At 42.8% G+C, this 20,166-nt stretch overlaps 1 protein-coding gene across 2 annotated transcripts in view; it reads right to left on the bottom strand.

Moving 5' to 3' along the window:
* Window positions 1–20,166, bottom strand: part of SPIRE1 (spire type actin nucleation factor 1) — a 104,976-nt gene that overhangs the window by 9,463 nt on the left and 75,347 nt on the right. Inside the window, exons 6-11 of one of the 2 annotated variants that reach the window (XM_026040450.1) lie at window positions 19,314–19,400; window positions 18,256–18,385; window positions 14,450–14,491; window positions 7,135–7,295; window positions 3,429–3,519; window positions 1,691–1,833 (exon numbers count right to left, since the gene is read on the bottom strand). In XM_026040450.1, coding sequence (XP_025896235.1) covers window positions 1,691–1,833; window positions 3,429–3,519; window positions 7,135–7,295; window positions 14,450–14,491; window positions 18,256–18,385; window positions 19,314–19,400 — 654 coding nt within the window. The remainder of the gene's footprint in view (window positions 1–1,690; window positions 1,834–3,428; window positions 3,520–7,134; window positions 7,296–14,449; window positions 14,492–18,255; window positions 18,386–19,313; window positions 19,401–20,166) is intronic. The other variant, XM_026040451.1, reaches the window with a different exon arrangement.

The raw sequence follows: 20,166 nt of genomic DNA on the forward strand, positions 1-20,166 counted from the left end.
ATCAAATCTAAACCAAAAATTCCTAGCAAAACCTGTCCCATCTGTTCTAAAACACTAAGCAACATAGCTTGGGAATGCTGCAGATGTCATTCTGCCACATTTGGCTGATTCAGTTAATGACTTTTTTTTTCCCCCTTTCCTTTGATATTTTTTACGAGGGAGAGAAATAATTGAGCACATTTTTTTCTGCAATGGTTTTACTTCACACACAGCTTTCTAGGTCTATGCCAGCAAACAGACTGACAGAAGAAAAACACAAATGTGGTCAGAAAGGTCCTGTTAAAAAAAAAAAAAAAGGTTGAGACACTTAAAATAATGGCCTCATGTATTAGATCTTTAAGCTCCCTAATCTTCTCAAATACACAAGATGGTATCAATGTCAAGACGTTGACATAGCTGGGTACGTAAGTTCAAAATGTGAATGAGGAAATGCCTCAGTGTGACATATAATGCTTTTGTCCCTCCTCCCTTTAAATAACGTGTCTGTGAATGACCATGGACCCTATCAGAAAATAAATCTGGTGCTTCCACACACTGTGAGTGTTGCAGGTGATGACAGAGGAATCCATTTTGTACTGATAACATCTTCAAGCACATGAAGGAGCCCTCCAGCTCAGGTCTTGGGCTCCAGGGTAACATTTGCAGAGAATTCTACTCATACTTGCATTTAGCAACATGCTGCAACCCACCYTTCACCTGGAATAAGAAACTACATTCTAGGTGGAAAGATGTAATAAATGAAAACCACTAGAACCTTGGAGGAAACAAGTTGTGAGAGCATTTGGGGATAATTTTCTTACAGTKGAACTTCACCATTTAATAGGTTTGGATCTGGACCACTGTCTCTTGGGCCAACAAGAACCCTCTTCAAAGCCCATTAATGCTGCTGCACCAAAAGATGGGGCAAATGAATATTGCCTTCCTTTCAAAATGTGAATGTTTTTATTGATTTCTCTGTTCACCAGCACCTCACGGGGCATACTTGGAAACGCTGCTGGTAGGAAAAGAGACAAGGAACACATCCTGCACAAAAGGACAAAGCACTAATCAGTGTGTTGGCATAAACGAACTAGGATTTCATACCCTTTGCCACTTACACTCTGTGGGAAAACAACTCTCAATTAAAGCTAATTGATCAAATGTGCTGCACYTTCTTTTCAAGTAGCAGTACAGTATTTTTGCCTGGATGACTTAACAAAGCAGCGCAGTGGAACCTTGATTGGGATTCTTGAAACAGCTTTCACATGCACAAACATTAAACACACAGGTTCTTAAGGTGGGAAGAAAAGAAGCCATTCCATTCATTCGTTCCATCCATTAATTAAAACATTTCCAACAACTGAAAAACAAAGTAGATCCTGTGCTTTGGAATCATCTCTATTCAAATGGAAATTCAGTTACTTGAGGCATTCTGTTTTGGTAACATTTTGAAATAAAAGCAAGGTATGTGGTCTTACCCACATAGTCCTAATTGCAGTGCAAATGTTTTCTGTACCTGGGATTTTGGATCAATATGCTAGAGAAAAAAAGTTCAAATCTTGATTTCGGAGAGTCCTTAGTAGCCCAGGTTTGGTTGTGAATTGAGGAGTTTTCTCTGCATCAAGTTCTAATCATACTGCAGCCAAGTTTTAATTTTCATTATACTGTTAGCATGCCTCTTTTTCTCTCTCCTACCACCCACTCCACTTACGAGTGATCTGGAGCTCTGCTTTGAAGGTGGTAGGAACTGTCTCACATTGGTTGGTGTTTCCTTTTCAATGGAGTGTCGTCTCTGAGGTGGCTGCCGTCTCTCCGGCTGCGGTGTAGATGATATTGGCAAGAACTTTGGAGGCACTGGAGATTAAACCAGCAGAAATTATTGGTTCTCATAAGAAAGACCAATGGATAACATCCTTCTGTACTTACAACAGCCACCATTTTTTGATATAATTCCTTCTCCTGGTGGCTGAAGTTACGCGTGCACTCGCATGGGCACACAGCATTTTGGGTACAGTTCATTAGATGGATCACATTTTCTAGGCTGAGTGAACAGGAATACATATAAAAACATATACTCACATAGGATGCTACTTCCAATATATATGCTACTTCCAATCACTAGCATGTTTCATTCAGCCTACTGACCTATCCAACTTACTCACCACTGGGCATAGAAAATACAGAACCAGATTACACATTTCAGGAGAAAAGCTTTTCCAGTGAAACACTTTAAAAAAAATAAAATATTGTTACACAGTAACAGCTGCACGAACTGTAACTGAAAGAAAGATTATGGATCCTGTCCTCTTCCCAGGCAGTGCCTTTCTTGCCAGGCACACAGGTGAGTGCTCAGTCTTTCAAACAAGCACATCCACTGCAATGCTGGCAAAGGTGCAAGGAACGAATCTGAGGGTAAAAACCTGTTTCTTGAGCAACAAAGCCTTTCATGAGCACAGCCAAACTACCCCTACACACTAACCTGACTTCCTCTGCAGYTCCACATCAAATTCCAAGACTCCAGCTGTTCTTTTAGACGTGTTGGCCTGATGCTTATGTAAGACTGCCTACAGCTCTGATATAAAGAGATCACAGCCACACTCCTTGGTGCTGTTCATTTCTCTAAATAAGCCTGAAGCTCAGCTATGCCAAGCAGGAACTTTTGCAAACATACATGTAAGGACCTGGTCCATCTCCTTCTTGCCCTGGGCACTGAGGAGCACAAACACAAAACAGCAGATACATTAAAGAACGTTGCCTCACTTCCTCTGCATGAAAACCTTTGGCTCAAAACAACAGAAAATTAAAGTGGGAATATATTTTCTTGTCTAGGCTGACCACTTCCTCTCCTTCTAGCTGGAAGCCAAAGGAATCACAGAGCACATGCAGTGCTGTTAATCAGAGGTATAAACATCTGGCTGCAAAGGAAGCATGCATTTTTTTTTTGATTTTGCTGATAAGGGGTTATTGGAGTTTATACTGCTGTGAAATTGTCTTCACGAGTTAAATGAGCTAATGTCATTGCAGGCCAAAGTTAAGAGCTGATTTTTTTTTTCCAAAAAAACGTGTCAAGAAAATGCATCTTCACATCCCCCTGCAAATTCTAGAAGAARCATGCTCTTTAGTACAAAATATTTTAACAATATTTTTCTAGTTTTAAGACACTTGTTTCTTGTCTCCAGAAGTTTGAAAACTTCTGTTTCACAAGGATATCCCATACTGGACAGAACAGGCTAATGCCTTCTAGCCATTAATCAGACTTGCCATATTCAGCAGGCTCTAAGGCTGCTGAATAAGCTTTGCAGGGTTATTCCAGTAACACTACTCAGCTTGTGCTTTCTGTTTTCATAAAACAGAAGGCAACAGAAGGAGGCATAAAGGCATTTTCATAAAAGAGAAGGCAACAGAAGAAGGGGAAAGCAACCACTCTGCTCTCCTCTAATCAAACTCACTCTTTCTGCTGCTGGTGCCTTCCTGAAAGGGGTCTTCCATCTGGGAGGGGGAAATGCTGCTGCTGCTTGCTGATTTGTGCACTGACTCCTCCTGGATGGAAACAAGAAGAAAAGAAATGTAAGTGCTCAGAGATTTTATTTTTGTCTTATTGCTTCTTATCACACAGAAATCACCATCTATCAAAGACATATTACACCATGAAATCCATCAAAATTCTGCAAGTACTGAGAAAAATGCTGGCTCTAGGCAGCACTGAGTAAATGGAATTTTCTAAGCACAACTCTTTTCAGAAACTGAACAGATAGTATCTGGAGGGAATTCAGTGTATTTAATTATATTCTAAAAGTAGTGTAAAGCAGAAATCCACTGTAACACGTTGCTTCTGCTCATGGTATACAGGACCTTCTAAGGATTGTTAGCTACAAGGGATAAATTAACTTCTTATCTCAGACTAGGAAGGAATCAGCACTTGGGCTTCTTGGGTCTCCAGTGGAGTGAGACCCACCCCTACATACAAGTGACCTGGGTAAAGGGAAATTAATCAGATCTCCACTGCAATGTTCTTTAATCCCTAATCCTGCTGCGTTTCTCCTCCTTCCTTTGGTATCTTAAACCAATCATTTTCTTCATTACCCAAGCATGTTTCATCACAGCAGCCAACAGCAATTCCTGCAAGACGAATGAAAACGAAACTGGCCTGGACTAACAGCTTGCAGCTATTGAAGGWCTTCTGCCACCCAAAGCATCGAATCTCTTGGCTTCAGCCACTAGACACAAGCAAGATGCAGAGCACTGTGGGAGCCTCCCAAAGGAAAGGAGCTGCAGGACAGACTGTGAAGACCAGTTAGCACTAACAGGAGTGCTTTTAACCAAAGGCATTTGCATCCTTTAGGTTGTCAGGTTTAACAGATCAAACCAGGGATCTGCTCTAAAAGCCAGCCAAGAGCTGTGCTCTCTGTCACAGGCTTCTTTACTCACACCACCTGCAAGCAGGAAAACCTCCCCTAACCAAAATACTGCCCTCTTGGGTCAGAGAAAACCTGGGAAGAGAAGCTGACGGGATCACATCAGCAAGCAGGATGCAGCACAGGACAGGTCCTCACAAGGTCCCACCGAGTGCCTAATGCTCTGAAGGAGACTTTTCACTTGGCACAAGTCAAGTTTTGCTGCGTGAAAGATGATTTTTCCATTGTCAAAGTTGCTCAGAAGCTAAAATGAAGAATTACATACTCCTACCCATCAGTTAAGATTTAATCATGTGGCCACACTTCTCCCATCCACAAGTACGAGCGGCGGGTGTTTCAGAGCAGACTTGCAGAGCTGGGGGCTGGCTGGCTCTGGGCACGGTCCACTTGTTCTACTGAGGCCTCTAATTCTGGTGGAACATATCTATTTCTAACCATTATGGTAGAAAATACGACATTTTACAGCCAAGGTTGCATCAACTCAGCATCCCAGACTGTAGACTTCTGTGTAGAGCCAATTAGGCTTTTTCTTTTACTGAGAAAGCTGCAGCTTCAAAGGCATCATCTCAAAGCATGTGAGTGTGCTACTCTGTGATTTTCATCCATAATTACCTACGGCTTCCTTAGGAAGATATATTTTTTATAGCTGTACTAAGAATGGGTATTAGATTTCTCTTAGCCACACGAGGCAAGGTTGGCACGTCCTGCTTCCCTTCCGAAACCACGACTGGCAATGCACAAACAGGCCAAGCAGAGGGTAGAAACTGCTTGTACCACATCCATCCCTGCAAGCAAATGGGCATGGGGTGTGTGAAACCTTTCCCTTCAGCTAGGGGTGCTGGGGTGTAGTCGGCATCGCAGCCCCGGTGAGACAAGAGCAAAGGGGAAGCAGGGGGGAAGCGGCAGCGTCACAGCTTGCTCAGAGGGCTGCAGCCTCTAATTTAGCGCCTAACATAGTCGTAATTTAATTGCCAGTGAGTAACTCTGAATAGGCCAAGTTCMATTCAAATTGCAAGCAGGGGGGTGGCCGGCGTTCATCGGCCAYCAGGATGACACAACATTTCTGTGTGTGTGTTAGGTGCAAGGTGAAAGTCAGAAAATAAACAGGACATTTTGATGGCCTTAAATTTCCTCCAAGGGTTGGTGTCCCATCCTCCTTGCCAGCTTGGAAAATGTCATCCAAACTCCCTCCAGCTTGTTTATTTACATGGCTTTGGCAGTGTGTGTCTGAGCCCCAACCAGTACTTTGCTGGGCATTTTAATCATCTTAACTGCTTCGCTAGCYACTCCTGTTAACTCAGACTAATACAACATCTGCTCTTCGTAGCAGCCCTATGCAGTTGATTTATTTTCAATTTATCTTCTGCAGATGCCCCAAAGCTTTCCCTGTGCAACTCTGCCTATACAGTAGTCTCTAATCGATAATCATTGTCACACAGTTTMTTTCTTCTTCCTTGAAGGATCACTTCACATTTTCCTTCCCCAAATTTCTTTCTATTGATTTCTGCTCATTTTTGCACATCAAAAATCGTGTTGCATTAGCTCTGGGATGCATTGAGCTRCCAGCTGGGAAACGATGAGTTTGAGATCCAACTCCTTCATTGACGGCCCTTCATATCTCTGTCCAGCTTCATTAATATTAAAAAAAAAATCAAAACAAAAAAAACCCCACTTCTTATAGTCATTATCGTAATTTTAAATGCTGCTGAGAGATTTCAGCATGCAAATCTCTTCTCCTTTCAGTCTGGATGCACTAAAGTACGCATCCACACAAGTCACACATAGGGTAAGTCCTAATGCAATAAGGGACACGGCTTTCATCGGTCCCAAAAGCATGCATCAAAAAGATACATTTCTCCCCACATATATTTCTCTGCAGCCCCTTCAGCTCTAAGCTTGGATGCCTCTGTAAGTGCCCTGCAGGGAAACTCATTCCTCCCCATTTACTGGAGTGAAAGAGACAGGGCAGACGGCCTTCCCTGGGCTAAAACCAGCCTTTGTGAATAACCTCTGCTCACGGGTGCTTCCCAGAACACCTATTTAGCTCCCAGAAAGGTCAGTACTCCATTAATAACACTGTCTGTCCAGAAGATACAGTTCATTATTGAGCATGTTACAGTGGTACTTGAAGATCACACAGAAGGTGGCTTTAATGTTAGAGKTTTTTTGTAGCTTTTCTCCTTTTTATATTGTTCTAAAACATTCAGTCTCTGTTTGAAAAGGGATAGATTCCAAGCTGTTTTCCTGTATAAATGGTACTTGGCTGTCCCTACCTGTGAAACACTTGCAGGGTGATATCTCCCAAGCCTCCATCACAAACTGACCCACTGTCATTTGCACTGCACTGCAAGCTCTTTGGCATAGGGTATGTTCTCTATTTAAAGGCTGGCATGGTGAGGCTGGGCTTTCATCTCACCAGCTCTAGTCACAGACCCTGAACATGTGCAACAGGGTGCAAAATATTTGCCTGCATTCCCAAAAGCATCATTAGGTACATATGCATTGCAGATAAATACTGGGCATTTAGAAAAATAAGTAAATACTGGATTTAAGGTCAAATCCATCATCAACCGTCCATAGGTCTGACCTAATACTCTTGAAGATCTGTGGATTGCCAAAATAGCCACACAGATACAGATTATAACCTCCCAAATGATTTCTTAGTCAATCGCCTCAGCAAATCAAGGAATGAGACTCAATTCTAACAAACTGAGATCCAAGCTGTGTCCTGAAGTTTTACCTCTGAGTCCGAGCTGTCAAGTTCAGCCAACGTGGGAGCCTTAAGGAGCCTCTTGCGTTGCACTGTCACCTGCTTGGCACCGTTCTGCTTTCCCTGTGGTGCCAAGCTGCCATTCAGTGCGGAGGCGTCCAGCTTTCTTCCAGCCTCTGGCGTAGATACATCTGGCAAAAGAAATAAAGCAGTTGGTGTTTGGACATTGTACAATCAATCAGTAGCACTATCAGCTTTTTTATTTTACCTTCCCAAACCTTACAGTTGAGGCAGTGCACACAAAAGGAAAAAATTAGTGGGATGGTAGTTATACATGAGCGACTTCAGCTAGTCATGGCTCAGGAAACTACAGGCCATGGCTTGTGGTATGGAAGCAACGTGAAAGAACGAAAGCAGTGGAAAAAGCAGCAGAGCATGATACTAAAAAAAAAGAAACAAGAAAAGAAAAAGAAACAAGAGAGGACCCTCAGCCRAGTTCTGATGAGCTTAAAACACAAYTTCTGTGTTCAAACTGAAAATATTTTTCCTTCGACTTATAGTCTCTAAATAACTATGTGAACTACCAGAAGAAACATAAATGCACAACCATGTCTGTACAAGGGGGTTTCCGGTGAATCTGAAGACTTCACCCTATGGAAATKATGAGTTTTAGCATGGAGTATATCCAGTTATTCCTGTAAGGACAGCGCTATACTTAATCCTTCTGTATAGAGCAACGCAATGAAAATGAGTTAAATAACTAGCATTCATCAAAAATAAGTATAATTTTTAGGTTTGCATGGCAATTTGTATTAAAAATATGTCTGTGATGTCAAATTTTTATGTAACTGAAGAAGCATGAGGCTCCAGTTCTATTTTCACCTACACACRCTTTATGAGGACGAGACTCTGCTGAGTAAATTACTCAGGATTTCTGCCAGTGTGCAGTGAAGCTGCATCTCTGATAACGCCAGCCTGGGGTTTGTAGTGCTTAGCCTAGTCTATGTTTAGCTTAGCTTAAATGAAGTTAATGGCCTGGCTTGGATAATTTAGGAGAGCTTAGACTTTGGTCTGATAAAGCAGTTTTATGCCTGTAAAAGTACAAAGAGCAGTATTCTGATCTGAAGAAAATTATGTTGGAGGGAGAAGGAAGAGAAGTGTTTAATCAGGAGGAAGATCTCCCATTTGCATCTATGCTTAAGCATCTGGTCTTTCTGCAAATGTGTTTTTCTAGCCATGTAATTATATGACTCCCTCCCAGTCTTGTAATAACCTTAAAATACCTGGAGGTAATTTGTTAAGGTAATGAAAGGTTATTACTCTGATTTTATATCTGGTGAGCAGAGGTACAGAGCTGACTTGTACCTTGGGTTACTCGGAGAACTATGACAAGGTAACCATAAACCCAGGTATTCCTGATGTCAACTACGTAAGTAGTTGAGAGCATTACTGAGAATTACTTTGAGAGAATTACATTACTACTTATGTAGTTGCACTGAAAAAAACAGACAAGACACTTGTCACTGCTGCTACAACACAATTTGCATTGGTAAAAGCTGGTTTTGCACAAGGTAGGTAAAAATTAGGACTGYGAAATTACAGTCTAGACAAAGCCTTGGTTGCAACAGTAGGTCTGGTTTACAACATTCTCACTGGACAGCAATCAAGTAGAATGAGTTAAATCAAGAGACATTATRAAGACTCAACTGGGTCACTCTTAAATGCAGTAAACTGAATGGGAGACAGGACAGGAGATATTTTGTAGTTTCCCTGTAAATCACACCTTCATCTGGGATTGTAAGAGAAGGGGATTACATGGGCTCTCGGTGCCAYGGTGACATTCCAGGCCTGTGAATCTGCATCCTGCAGGGTTGTTACTGCATGCGGGTCCTCCCTCTAAAGAGTCGCAATCAAATACTTGGGCTCTCTAAACCTTAGGTCCTACCTTCAAAGGCTTTGCTAATGGACGTCCCGACTAGCGCTAGGGCTTCTGGGCCACGTTTTTCCTTTTTTTTTTAGACAAACGAGTACAGCATGGGTGTCCCTCCACATCAAATGCATTCCTGCTGTAATGACTGCTTGACACAACCCCAGAAAGCAAGAGGAGCAAAATGAAAACCAACCTGCCCCACCTCGCCGTCGCCAGTACCAGTTTTGAGACCTCGTAATTAGGTGGCACGAAGCTGATGGCAGCAGCTCAGGGTTTCCCAAATGCACGGAAGGGGGAAACCTCTGATATGCTCTGATTGCACTTGCCTGCCTAAAGCAGCAGCCCTGGCCACGGGCACTCGACAGGCGAGGGCGGCATCCCTCCTCTCCGAACCTTCCTGCCTGACACCTCGAGTGCCTGACGGCCGGGAGCTCCCGACATGGATCAAAAGTGGTGTTGGACTCACCGGGAGAAAAACTTTGGGAAGATGAACTGCATGGCTCTCCTCACAAAAAATAAAGCTCTTGAGCAAAGCAGGGAAAGGAAAGAGGAAAGGAGCACCAGGCATCTCCCAGCACTGTGATAAGACAACCTGAATATTTAGGACCTATACRTTGTGAATTAGTATTTTTCAAAAGTAAGGTCCCTTCTCTAGAACAAGTTCTGCCCCATGTATGAGTTGTTCAGAAATATTGTTTACAAGTCATTCTGAAATACCAAAGAATCTTTAGGTGAATCTAGAAGTTGACAATTTACTTATTGTATTTGCTTTGAAGGGCTCTTCCAGTAAAAATTTACATTTCTTACTGTTCTTTCCTTAAAAAAAAGAAAAAAAAAAGCGGGGCTAAACTGATTTTATATTTGCAAGCATTGCAACAGTTACCAAAAAAAAAAAAGTAAAACCAGAAAAATACTCCATTTATAAAATCACTTTTGAGCAAGTTTGGGGCTCAATTTATCACTCCTGTACTTACAGTACTGTTACATATAAAAGACATATATATAATATAAAATACATATATATATAAGTTTATATATATATATCAGTTATATTTAATATTGTTAAAATAAATATATATATATAAACAATCCTCTAAGTGCAAGAGTGATAAACTGAACGCAAATAATGCAGGAATAAATGGATTGTCATAATATAAGGAAATAGTGATTCTAGAGATTCAGTAGGTAGATTTCAACAAAAACAACTTGTTCCACAACTAAATCCAGAAATTGTTAACTGACAGTCAGTTAAAAAAAAATTATTTAAGCCATTTTAGTGATGCACTCTGACAGCAGAAACATTACCACGTGGCAAATAAGCACATAGCATCATAAACTCAATAAAACTAATTGCAATAAAAAGGTCAGAAACTACCAATGGACTGATGTTTATAAAAATGACTACCTAAACAAAAAAAAAAAGATGAAGTCATGGGATAATGGGCAAATCTCAGAAAAAAAGGAGCTATATTTACTTTACAAAAAATAGCAGTTTGACCAGCTCTGGTTTCACAGAATATCTGAATATCTCTAGGATGATTCAGCTGATGCCAAAAAAAAGCTTATGCAAGTAAKAGCCTGGAATTAATGTTTTATTAGAGTCAGACTCACTGGAACAGGGCCTTTTCTCCATGTTGCCAGCCAGTGAGTACAACCAACAGTACCTGCAAGTTGGAGGAGTATCTCTGGTTTCTTTGAGATTGTTCTAAAATCGTCGCTAACAACAGGACATGAAACAGAAGGTCTTGGATTTGATTTCACTTGACTACATACCTTTAAAATCATTGTTTAGACCTTTGAGTATTGGCTTTCTGTGAAGAGTCTTAAGAAGGGGAGACTTAAAAAAGAAAATTTAAATTCTTTGCCTTTATTTACAMGCAAGATTATGTCTCTTATGCAACAAGGCACAAGGCTGACCACAGACAAGGTGCAAACTGCAGCAGTCAGGTAACCTGGTTATTTGCCGATGYTACCTGCTAACCCTGGTTATAGGGTTATATCTCCCTCCTTACAAACTCTCATTGACAAATTTTGAAAACAGAATCCTCAGCTTGTTTCTATGTAGCAAATGCACACCTCAACCTTAACATTTTTTCATTTAGTTTACAACAAGAACCAAAAAGGATTTGCAGAATAAGCATAGTTCTATCTCGGTATTTGTTACAATAATACACTGGGGAAGATAATAGGATAAGGAATGGTAACACAGTTGTGTGGTGCCTTTCAGTGGACTCAAGTGTTGAAGTCAGGTATGAGAAACAATAAATCAGGGTAAGTGTTCCCAGGTGTTTGCATCCCATTCATTCCTGCACTGGCTAAACCAGCAATTACTGGGACTTGATGAAGCTCTCCCCTCCCAGTGACTGGAGGCACAGATCCAGTAAACCCAGCAGTCTCATAACTTCACAGGTTTGGGAGCACGAGGAATAATCAACCCTAGATCTTGAGCTTAGAGTTCTTCAGTTTTCTTTTCCTTTTCTTTCCCTCCACAATGTACAGACTGTTTCTGAAACACAAACTTCCAAGCCTCCTGCACACATCACTGGGAGGGGAGAGCTCATGAGTTAGGAGCAAGCAGCCAATCTGAGCCACGCAAGACCCGGTCTGTGGAAGCAAAGCTGCCTCTGAGCAGCTCCTCTGCTAATAGAGGAAGTGCCCCACAACCGCCACGGGCCTCACTGGTATCAGAACAGCTTTCAGATACTCTCATTACATGTGACTACTGCTTGCTGCTTCTCTCCTGCCAGTTGCAAAGGCAGSGTAAGAGCAGGTCCCACACACATTCCCCCTCTTCTCTTGGCAGTGACAAGTATGTGGAGCAATGTGGCAGATCCAGCATCCCACCCTGGTACCAGAGAACACCTCCTCGGCCTCGGCCTGTGCCACCAYAGTGGCACCCAGCCTACGAAGCCCACGAAACGCTGCACCTGCCTCCTGGCACTTAACAGGAGATCCCTGTGGCCTTCAACAGGCCTGTGCTTTTGTGGCAGCAACTCCGTGAAGCAGAGAGCAATGAAAGCAGCAAGAGCACAGATGTGAAAACAGCGACCACAGCACAAAAGCACAACACACCCTCCCCCTTCCCAACTGGAGAAACAGAAACATTGGAAAAGCAGTAACATCCGAAGCAGCTGCTCATCTGCTGCTCATCTGCGCCCCAAGCCATCTAATTCATGTGCGCTGCTCGTCTGCCGTCCCACATCAGCCCCGCTGGGAGCTCCAGCGCCCGGGATTTGCTGCTGGGGACGGCGCACGGGAGCACTCGGCCCCGCGACACAACACGGCTCGCGGAGGAGAAGCGCATGACTTGGGGCGCAGGGAACAGCCACGGTTAGGAGATGGTTGAAGAAAACAGGAAGAGTTCTTCAGTGGTCAGTCAAAAAAGAGAGTTTCGTTCTTGATAGACTGCTCTGAGGCTACTTCTTAAAAAAGAAAAATATTATGGTGATAAGCTAATGGATTTGGGAGGAGATTTTACAAAATATTTTTGGATTTCAACTAATGAGATGGATCAGGATTCTTAAAAATAAGAGGCGAAAGAAGAAGCAAATGGACACATGTATAAGGTTAGACCTGAGCACTTCCTTTCCACTGGTCATTGGCACATTCAGTTTTATACCTTTTACTGTGGTTGGAGGCTATACTTTTAAAAAACTGAAGCTTGTTTATGCTCTTCTCTGATTGCCAGGGGACCCTCCAGCTTTCAGCAGAATAAAACCTGATTCCCTGTACAGATATCACTTGAATCCCAGCAGCCAGCTTTGCAAGAGGCAGTGCGGCTTCCACAGAGGGGCTCGAGGGGGCTTAGCAGCTTGTCCCTGCCGCTGACAGCGAGAGCTGCCCCCCTGCTGCCGCCCCACCGAGCTGCTCAGCAGACAGAGAGCAAGCTTAAATCACAGAAATAATAGCAAAAACCCAACCTGGCAAGAAAAAAAAGTATTTGTTCCCGGGTTCCGTGAGTTTAATGTGGTGAGTGAAGGGGCAGAAGAGGCGGAGAGGAGGAGGGGGAATCGCATGCTTGGAGCGGGGAGCTCGGCCCTCTCCCCTCCCCTCAGGGGCAGGGGGTGAGTTGGGCTYGAAGCCGCGTTCGCAGACCCCTTCTGATCCTGCACTGCACGGGCAGTGTGCTTGATTACACCACGGCAATGCAATAGCTCATACGTGGTCTTTCTCTACCGCAATATGCCAGCATTGCAGCCAAACTCGGCCCTTCTATGGGAAAAGAATGACCAAAGGGGCTGAAAGGGCTCATGGAGAAACAGAGGAGGAAAATTCTCCACAGTCCCACACGACATGGTTTGCAGCCAGAAGGGAGGGGAAGGATGTAGCTGATGTTGCCTCTTCATAGAATGTGAGGCTGAACTTATTCAGAAACTTTTTTTTTTTTTTCAGGAATCACCTAGGGAAAGCACCTGCTTAGACAGAGCAGCCACAATCAGGTGCTAGCTATGAGCTGTCTCCTGCCAGTCCATGTGGGAAGGGAAGGATAAGCTCTCTCCCCAACGGACAAATCTTTGAGGCTAATGTAGAATATTAATATCCTCAGATAAGGAGTCTTTGGGTTTCAGCATCCTGAAAGGAGTCATTGGGTTTCAGCCCAATGTGGGAGGCCTGGATTTACTTTATGACTAGTCAGCAAAACCGTTCCTGCAGTAGAACACAGTTTGTACAGCTCGTACATGGCCAGCTAATGACCCACTAAAAGGAAACTTTAAATTACTTTAAAGTCCCACATGGAATCCTCTGTATCAGCTGAGTTACCAGCAAACTTTAGCCACTTACTTTGCTAAGTGCTAAGGAGTGACTGTTTAACATCTTTTGAGTGAATGTGTTTTATTTTGCAACTCACAAAACATACTGTAACTCCCCTTGGGAGAACTGACAGTTCCTTTCCAAACTGTAGAAAGTTCCTATCAAYGAGAATTCCAGTTCCTATCCAGATTCCAGATAATTCCACATGTGTATTTTATTAAATCTAGGAAAATGGAAGACTTAAAAATGAYGTATTTAGATCTCTTGAGAAATAAAAGACTGCCAAAGACAGTCAAGTCAAAAAGTGACTGACAAAGGTCAGATTAATAAATAATAGCAAATCAGACTTGAATGTGACACTGAGCTCTGCAATCCATTATTGAGTCTGGAGTAGCTCTAGACCATCTTATTTTAGTTATTTATTTAAATAGAATTCCAGCAGTCAATTACAAGTGAAATGTGTTTGATTCCTATCTCTAGGCAGCCTTTTGTGCYAGGGGAAACATGGGTATTAAACAGCAATCTATCTTATGTCTAATTTTCACTGACCATATCTCRGAAGAATCCCTTCAAGTTTCTTTCTTAAATGGGAATTCAACAAACAGATGGAACAAATTTCACAGTAAGCACAAAAACCACGCTAGGTGTCATTGCACCTTTTACCTGACAAGTCAAAACTGTAAGACATGCTAAGTGGCCGCATTGCTGTAAAAAAAAAAAAAAAAAGAAAGAAAAAGAACAAAAGAAAATGATTCAGCTATTAGAAAAAAAAGAGTAACAAAACCAGAAGATCCACTAGACCCACTACGAAACAAAAGATCCACTCCACTAGAGACATTTTGGATTATGTTGCCGAAATCCAAAATGCCAGCCATACTACTGCCTTGCTGTAGCAAAGCTCCTAAGTGTGCAGACTACTGTGGCATAAACRAGGCTTGCAAACACAAGTGTAAAGATATATTGTAACGAACAATTGTAGACCATTTTTTGAATACAGTAAATCAAATACCAAAACATGAGGCAGATATCTTAAAAACAGAGTATTTTCACTGAAGAGCGAGGAGGAGGGCAGGCCAGACAAAGCACTCACAGCAAAGCAAGAGCAAGTAGGAGCAAGCAAGTGAAAGAGCAAAGGGGGCGAGAGAGAGAGAGCTCAAAAGAAAACCCAGAAAGTACAGAGCCACATTTCACACAGGTTTCAGTGACCTGAAATAAAGATTTCTCTTTTCTTTTTTACAGCATAATCTCCAATGATTTTAATTAAACTAATAACAAGAGACACTGAAGTTAAGTCTGCACACCAGTTCCCTTGAACAGGAAGGGGAAAAAAGGCCAAGCACAGTGTGATTTGTATCGACTGCGGTTCKTTTTTTACAAGCTGTCCCCTTCTTAGGGGGACTTAGCCTTCCAAAGAGATCCATTATATTGGCCTTTCCTTTCTAGGTCTCCAAATATTTCACTCCCAGATAAGAAAGCAGTTACATGCTCTTTATTTCCGGAACATTTACATAACCAATAGCTTTGTTCCCCATCAACTTACTAACAGAAGTCTATGCAGGAAAATATCCATGCTGGATCCGGGACAAAGCCCAGGGCAGAGCTGCTGAGCGCAGCTTCCTGTAGGCCGCTGCAGCCCTGGTTCCCAACAAGCACAAACCACTGCTGTGCCCAGGCCACTGATATTTCTAATGGCACGGTGCTTTGGGGGACTAGAGCCCCCAGTCGTTCACAGCCGAGGCCAGAACCTCAAGGCACTAAAGCCGCACRAGCAGCCAAAGGCAGGCACGGGCCGGGGGCGTCAGAACCGGCACCGGCTCCGCTGCACGACCTGCCAGCTCCTAAACATGCATGGGGGTGGCAGAAATACCCCTGCACAAACAGGTGTTTAGAAGGGGCTGCACTGGGACAAGCTTTTGCACATAAGAACAGATTAAGGCAGTGAGAAGCACGTGGCTGATTCAGGAGGGCAAATTTGGGGGTCAGCGCATTCTTTCTGCAGTTCTGTAACACACAACATCAGCCAAAGACAGCAGCTCCAGCAGCTCCAGCAATAACAGCCATCTCTCTGCCCAAACTTAATATAAAGCCAAATGCATTTTAAAACATAGGGTTTTTATTGCATAAGCCTAAGCCCTAATTGAGGGTTGATAAAACATGTGCACGGAACAAAAAGTTTTTTCCAAGCTTCATTAGCTCATCCTGCTTGAATCATAAATCCACGCTTRTAATTACCACGACATGCACCTCAAGGCAGCATTTGACAGTTTATTCTGATGATTTTATCAGGCCACTTGGAAACATAAATTCCAAAGGCCAGGCCTTTGGGAGAGCAGCTTCCAAGATGAAATAGCCCTTCTGAAAGCAGTTTCTCAAGGAAGTTTTTGCTGAAGGGTGCCCGGCCAAAGGTGGGTCGCGGTGCCGACCTGCGCGGCTCCGGGGGCGGCCGCTTGCTTCCGACCGCTCTCCTTCCCGTGTGAGCCCGGGAGCTGGGACGATCTCACCTGGGGACACGTGGAATGAGGGACCTTCCCCTCGGCACATTTCACTCTGGGGCCTGTTTTTCCCTTTCACTGTCAGCAGCTCTGCCTGTCCAGATGGTGCAAGTATCCCGCGCTGGGCCTCTGCTTAAGATTTATAATCCTTAAACCTCATTACTTTACGTTTCATTATGCCAAATTACACTCAATGCTCTTCTACACTGTAAGGCAGATCTGTTTGTATCATACCATATCACCCTAAATGTCACTAGCATTCCCAATTGCTCCAGCTCCAATTGATTCCAAAGGCRTTTTACCCTAAAATAAATTTTGGACAAAGAAAACTGTATATTTCTTTCAATATGAAAAAGAAAAAAAAACATATTTTAAGGTATGAAATAATTATCAGGGGCCTTGCAAGATCTTCACTCTTTTTAATTCTTCTCCATGACAAAAGCAAATAAGTATTTATATGACTCCACATAAAAAAAAGACCTTCMGCACTAGAAATTTGGAGATCTGTACATTGCTTTTAACATATGCCATAATATGACATTCAATCCACATAATTAGCTGTCCTAATGGAGAATTAGCACATTGCTAAAACTTAAGCCCCAGCTTACTTTTACAAAAGAGGGAGAATTGGTGGGAAGTCAGACCTCCCTTATCAGAGGTCTATGTGAGGTAATTGGTCCAGGAAATCCTAACCAATGATGCTCTAAAATTTAGGCCTGTTTTTGGAAGCTGTTTGCCAAGTAGGTCTGATGTCATTTACTATGTCATTTAGAAATGGTAAAGAGCTATTGGGTCAATTTTACCGCACCTGATAGTGCAGGGTAGTTCCTAGATGCAGAATAGAATRTATTTATTTAAGCTGAATCTTTGAAAGGGAAGCAGGTTTTCCACATTTATAAGCTTCCTATGTTTGGAAAAATGTTTGGGGCTTCTAGTTGATGCAGCAATTGAATCCACAAAATTGAATCCAAAACAAAAGTGGCAAGGCCCAAAGCAACAATATTCCAAATATTATGCTTTTAAAACTGCATTGCAAGCACTCGCAAAACGAGACAACCAAACAAGCCTCATGAGACTGTTTTTTTCTGGAGACAAAGAGCTGTACAAGCCCACCTGAATCAGGCACACGTGGCAGGCACAAACTATTTTGCAAAAAACAACAACACATGGGTTATTTCATGCTTTTCCAGCTATAAGATGCGATTTTTGCTCTTCAAAAATCCAGTTAGTTCGTTTTATCTAGTAGAGATACTCTTTAAGAGSATAAAAATGTAAGTCACAATAGAAGGCTGTATTTGTCATGCTTTTCTCACCAAAACCACTGAATGCAAAATTAGTGACTGAAGAGTGTAAGTTGTATAATTTTAKAGTGGGTTGTTACGTGTACACTGCAGAAATGAACTTCTTTGCAATATACATCTTAATTATTTGCCCACTGCAAGTATATATGCTCCGTATATGCTCTGAAACAAAGATTTATGTTCAAAATAGAAAAAAATAAAAATAAAAAAATTAAAAAAGAAAGGGAGGAAATCGATGAGGCTGGCAACAGGAAATAAAGTAAAATTAATTAGAAATGGATCTATAAAGGATACTTACAGATATGTAAGGAATACTGCATTAGGGAGAGGCAATACCCATTCCAGTCCGAGCAAATCTAACATTAGCTGCCGTGTCCAACAAGTAATATAATGTCATTAAGGTTATCTAATGCTGACATCAGAAACACGAAGGGACCCAGTTGAACCATACAGCATCTTATTCTAAAAAATAAGCTAGCACAGAGATTGCGCAACTCTAGCAAAGCCTGCGGGCTCCTTCATCCTCTGAAGGGACGGGAACAAGTTTATCTTCAGGGACATCTGCAGAGCCACTGCTACTACGGCTGCCTCTTCCGCGGGGCAGCTCTGCGGCTGCTGTTGGCGAAGGCTCCGGCTCCGGCTCCGGCTCCGGCTCCGGCTCCATCCCGGTACTCACCCAGGCGGCTCCGCCTCATCTCATCAGGCGAGACGGGGCGCAGCTTCCGCTCCGCCTTGATCTCCTCCAGGATGCGCTCGTGAAGGCTGCGCGGCCGCGGCGGCGTCGGCTTCAGTTTCCTTGCAGAGGCCTTGGGACACAAAGGYCATCAGATGTGAATATATGATGAATATGATCATATTAAATATATATCTTTTTAAAAAAAGAKAATGTCATAATACGATTTCACACGCACACAAATGAAAAAATCAGAGAGCACTGGAAAGAGAACATTGTATTTTTCCCTAATTATTCATGATTTCACTGAAATGAAGAGTTGCTGGTAATAAGAGCTATTACCTGGTAGGGGCAAGATATGACACTTCATGCTTTAATGGACTATATATTAGGCTTGTATATATGCAAGACAAGGAATGGCTGAGGTTGGAAGGGACCTCTAGAGRTCATCTCGTCCAACCCCCCTGCTCCAGCAGGGACACCCAGAGCACAGGCCACAGGGCGGCATCCAGGTGGGTTTGGAAGATCTCCAGAGAAGGAGACTCCACAGTGTCCCCGGGCAGCCTGTGCCAGGGCTCTGTCACCCTCACAGGAAAGAAGTTCTTCCTCATGTGGAGATGGAACTGCCTGTGTTTCAACTTACACCCATTGCCCCTTGTCCTGGTGTCACTGGCCACCACCAAGAAGAGTTTGGCCCCATCTTCTTTACATGCTCCAATCAGGTATTTATAGTCAAGGTATTTAAAATCAAGGCAACTTAATATGACACAAAAACTACTATAATGTTAGACCATGATGAATAGCCTCCATTCTACCACTTCCCTCTTGCATCCCTGTGTTTTGACATCTCATGAAGCCTCTCCTTCATTTGTCCAATTTTAGGCATTTTCTAGCAAGAGATGTGCATAGCTTGGTTATTATGAATGAAATGAGCTGGTAATGGTTATATATTTATAGGTTCACCAGGCATTCTTCAGAATATTTAAAATATCTCCTGGACACATATATGCTTTAAATCCCTCCACATTTTCATAGAGACAGAAGGGTACTGGATTACATACAGGATTTAATGGAGGTCGTGATCGGATGAAATCCAGGATTATTTCATGTGCGCTCTTTTTTAATCGAGGTGGAATGTCACCATTGACCTGGAAAGCAGAGAGGGAAACAACGTATTTCTGCATTTTACATTGGTGTTCCTGGAGACGATGAGATCAAGCGAAAACTCGGAGCATCCCTGACAGAGCCTGCAGGCTTCTGACACTGGCACCAAATATGAAAATCAACAGCCCTGCACAGTGCYGCGACCCATTTCCAGAGCACAGGCAAGCTAAGACGTAGCTAAGAACTTTTTCAGCTCTGCAGATTGCTACAGAATAAACTACAACTGCAGCAGTGTTAATTAGCAGTACTTACGGATCCTGAAATGAGGGGATTAAATATCAAAGCTGCAGCTGTGTCTACAGGAAAACACTGACAAAGCTGGCACCTCGCTTGGGGAAAGGGTGCCAACCACCCAGTTTTTAAGAACAAATATTTGAACTTTTCCTCCATCTTGACAACACTGTCAACCGCTACACAGTCTCTAATATTCTGTTCCTAGGTTCTGAGAGAATATAGGTATTCTTTAGGACCCAAATTTCATTGATCTTCTTGCCCTTGCATGGAAATCCCAGCTGAAAGAAAAAGCACCTCTCTGGTGTCACAGCTATCTCATATACATAAATATATATACTTATATGAAGGTCACTGGAAAGGCAATGAAAGAACAGGATGAGAGAAGACTAAAGAGAACACCTGACAGGAAGCCATCAGCAGTTCACTCTGCGTACAGGAGGCGGAACAGAAAACCGGGAGCTTTCCTATCATCCGAGCCATTACACACTGCAAACTGCGGAGACAAACGCAGGGATT

Source organism: Nothoprocta perdicaria, unplaced genomic scaffold (genome assembly GCF_003342845.1).
Source record: "Nothoprocta perdicaria isolate Ctin4 unplaced genomic scaffold, notPer1 scaffold_258, whole genome shotgun sequence".
Taxonomy (NCBI): Eukaryota; Metazoa; Chordata; class Aves; order Tinamiformes; family Tinamidae; genus Nothoprocta; species Nothoprocta perdicaria.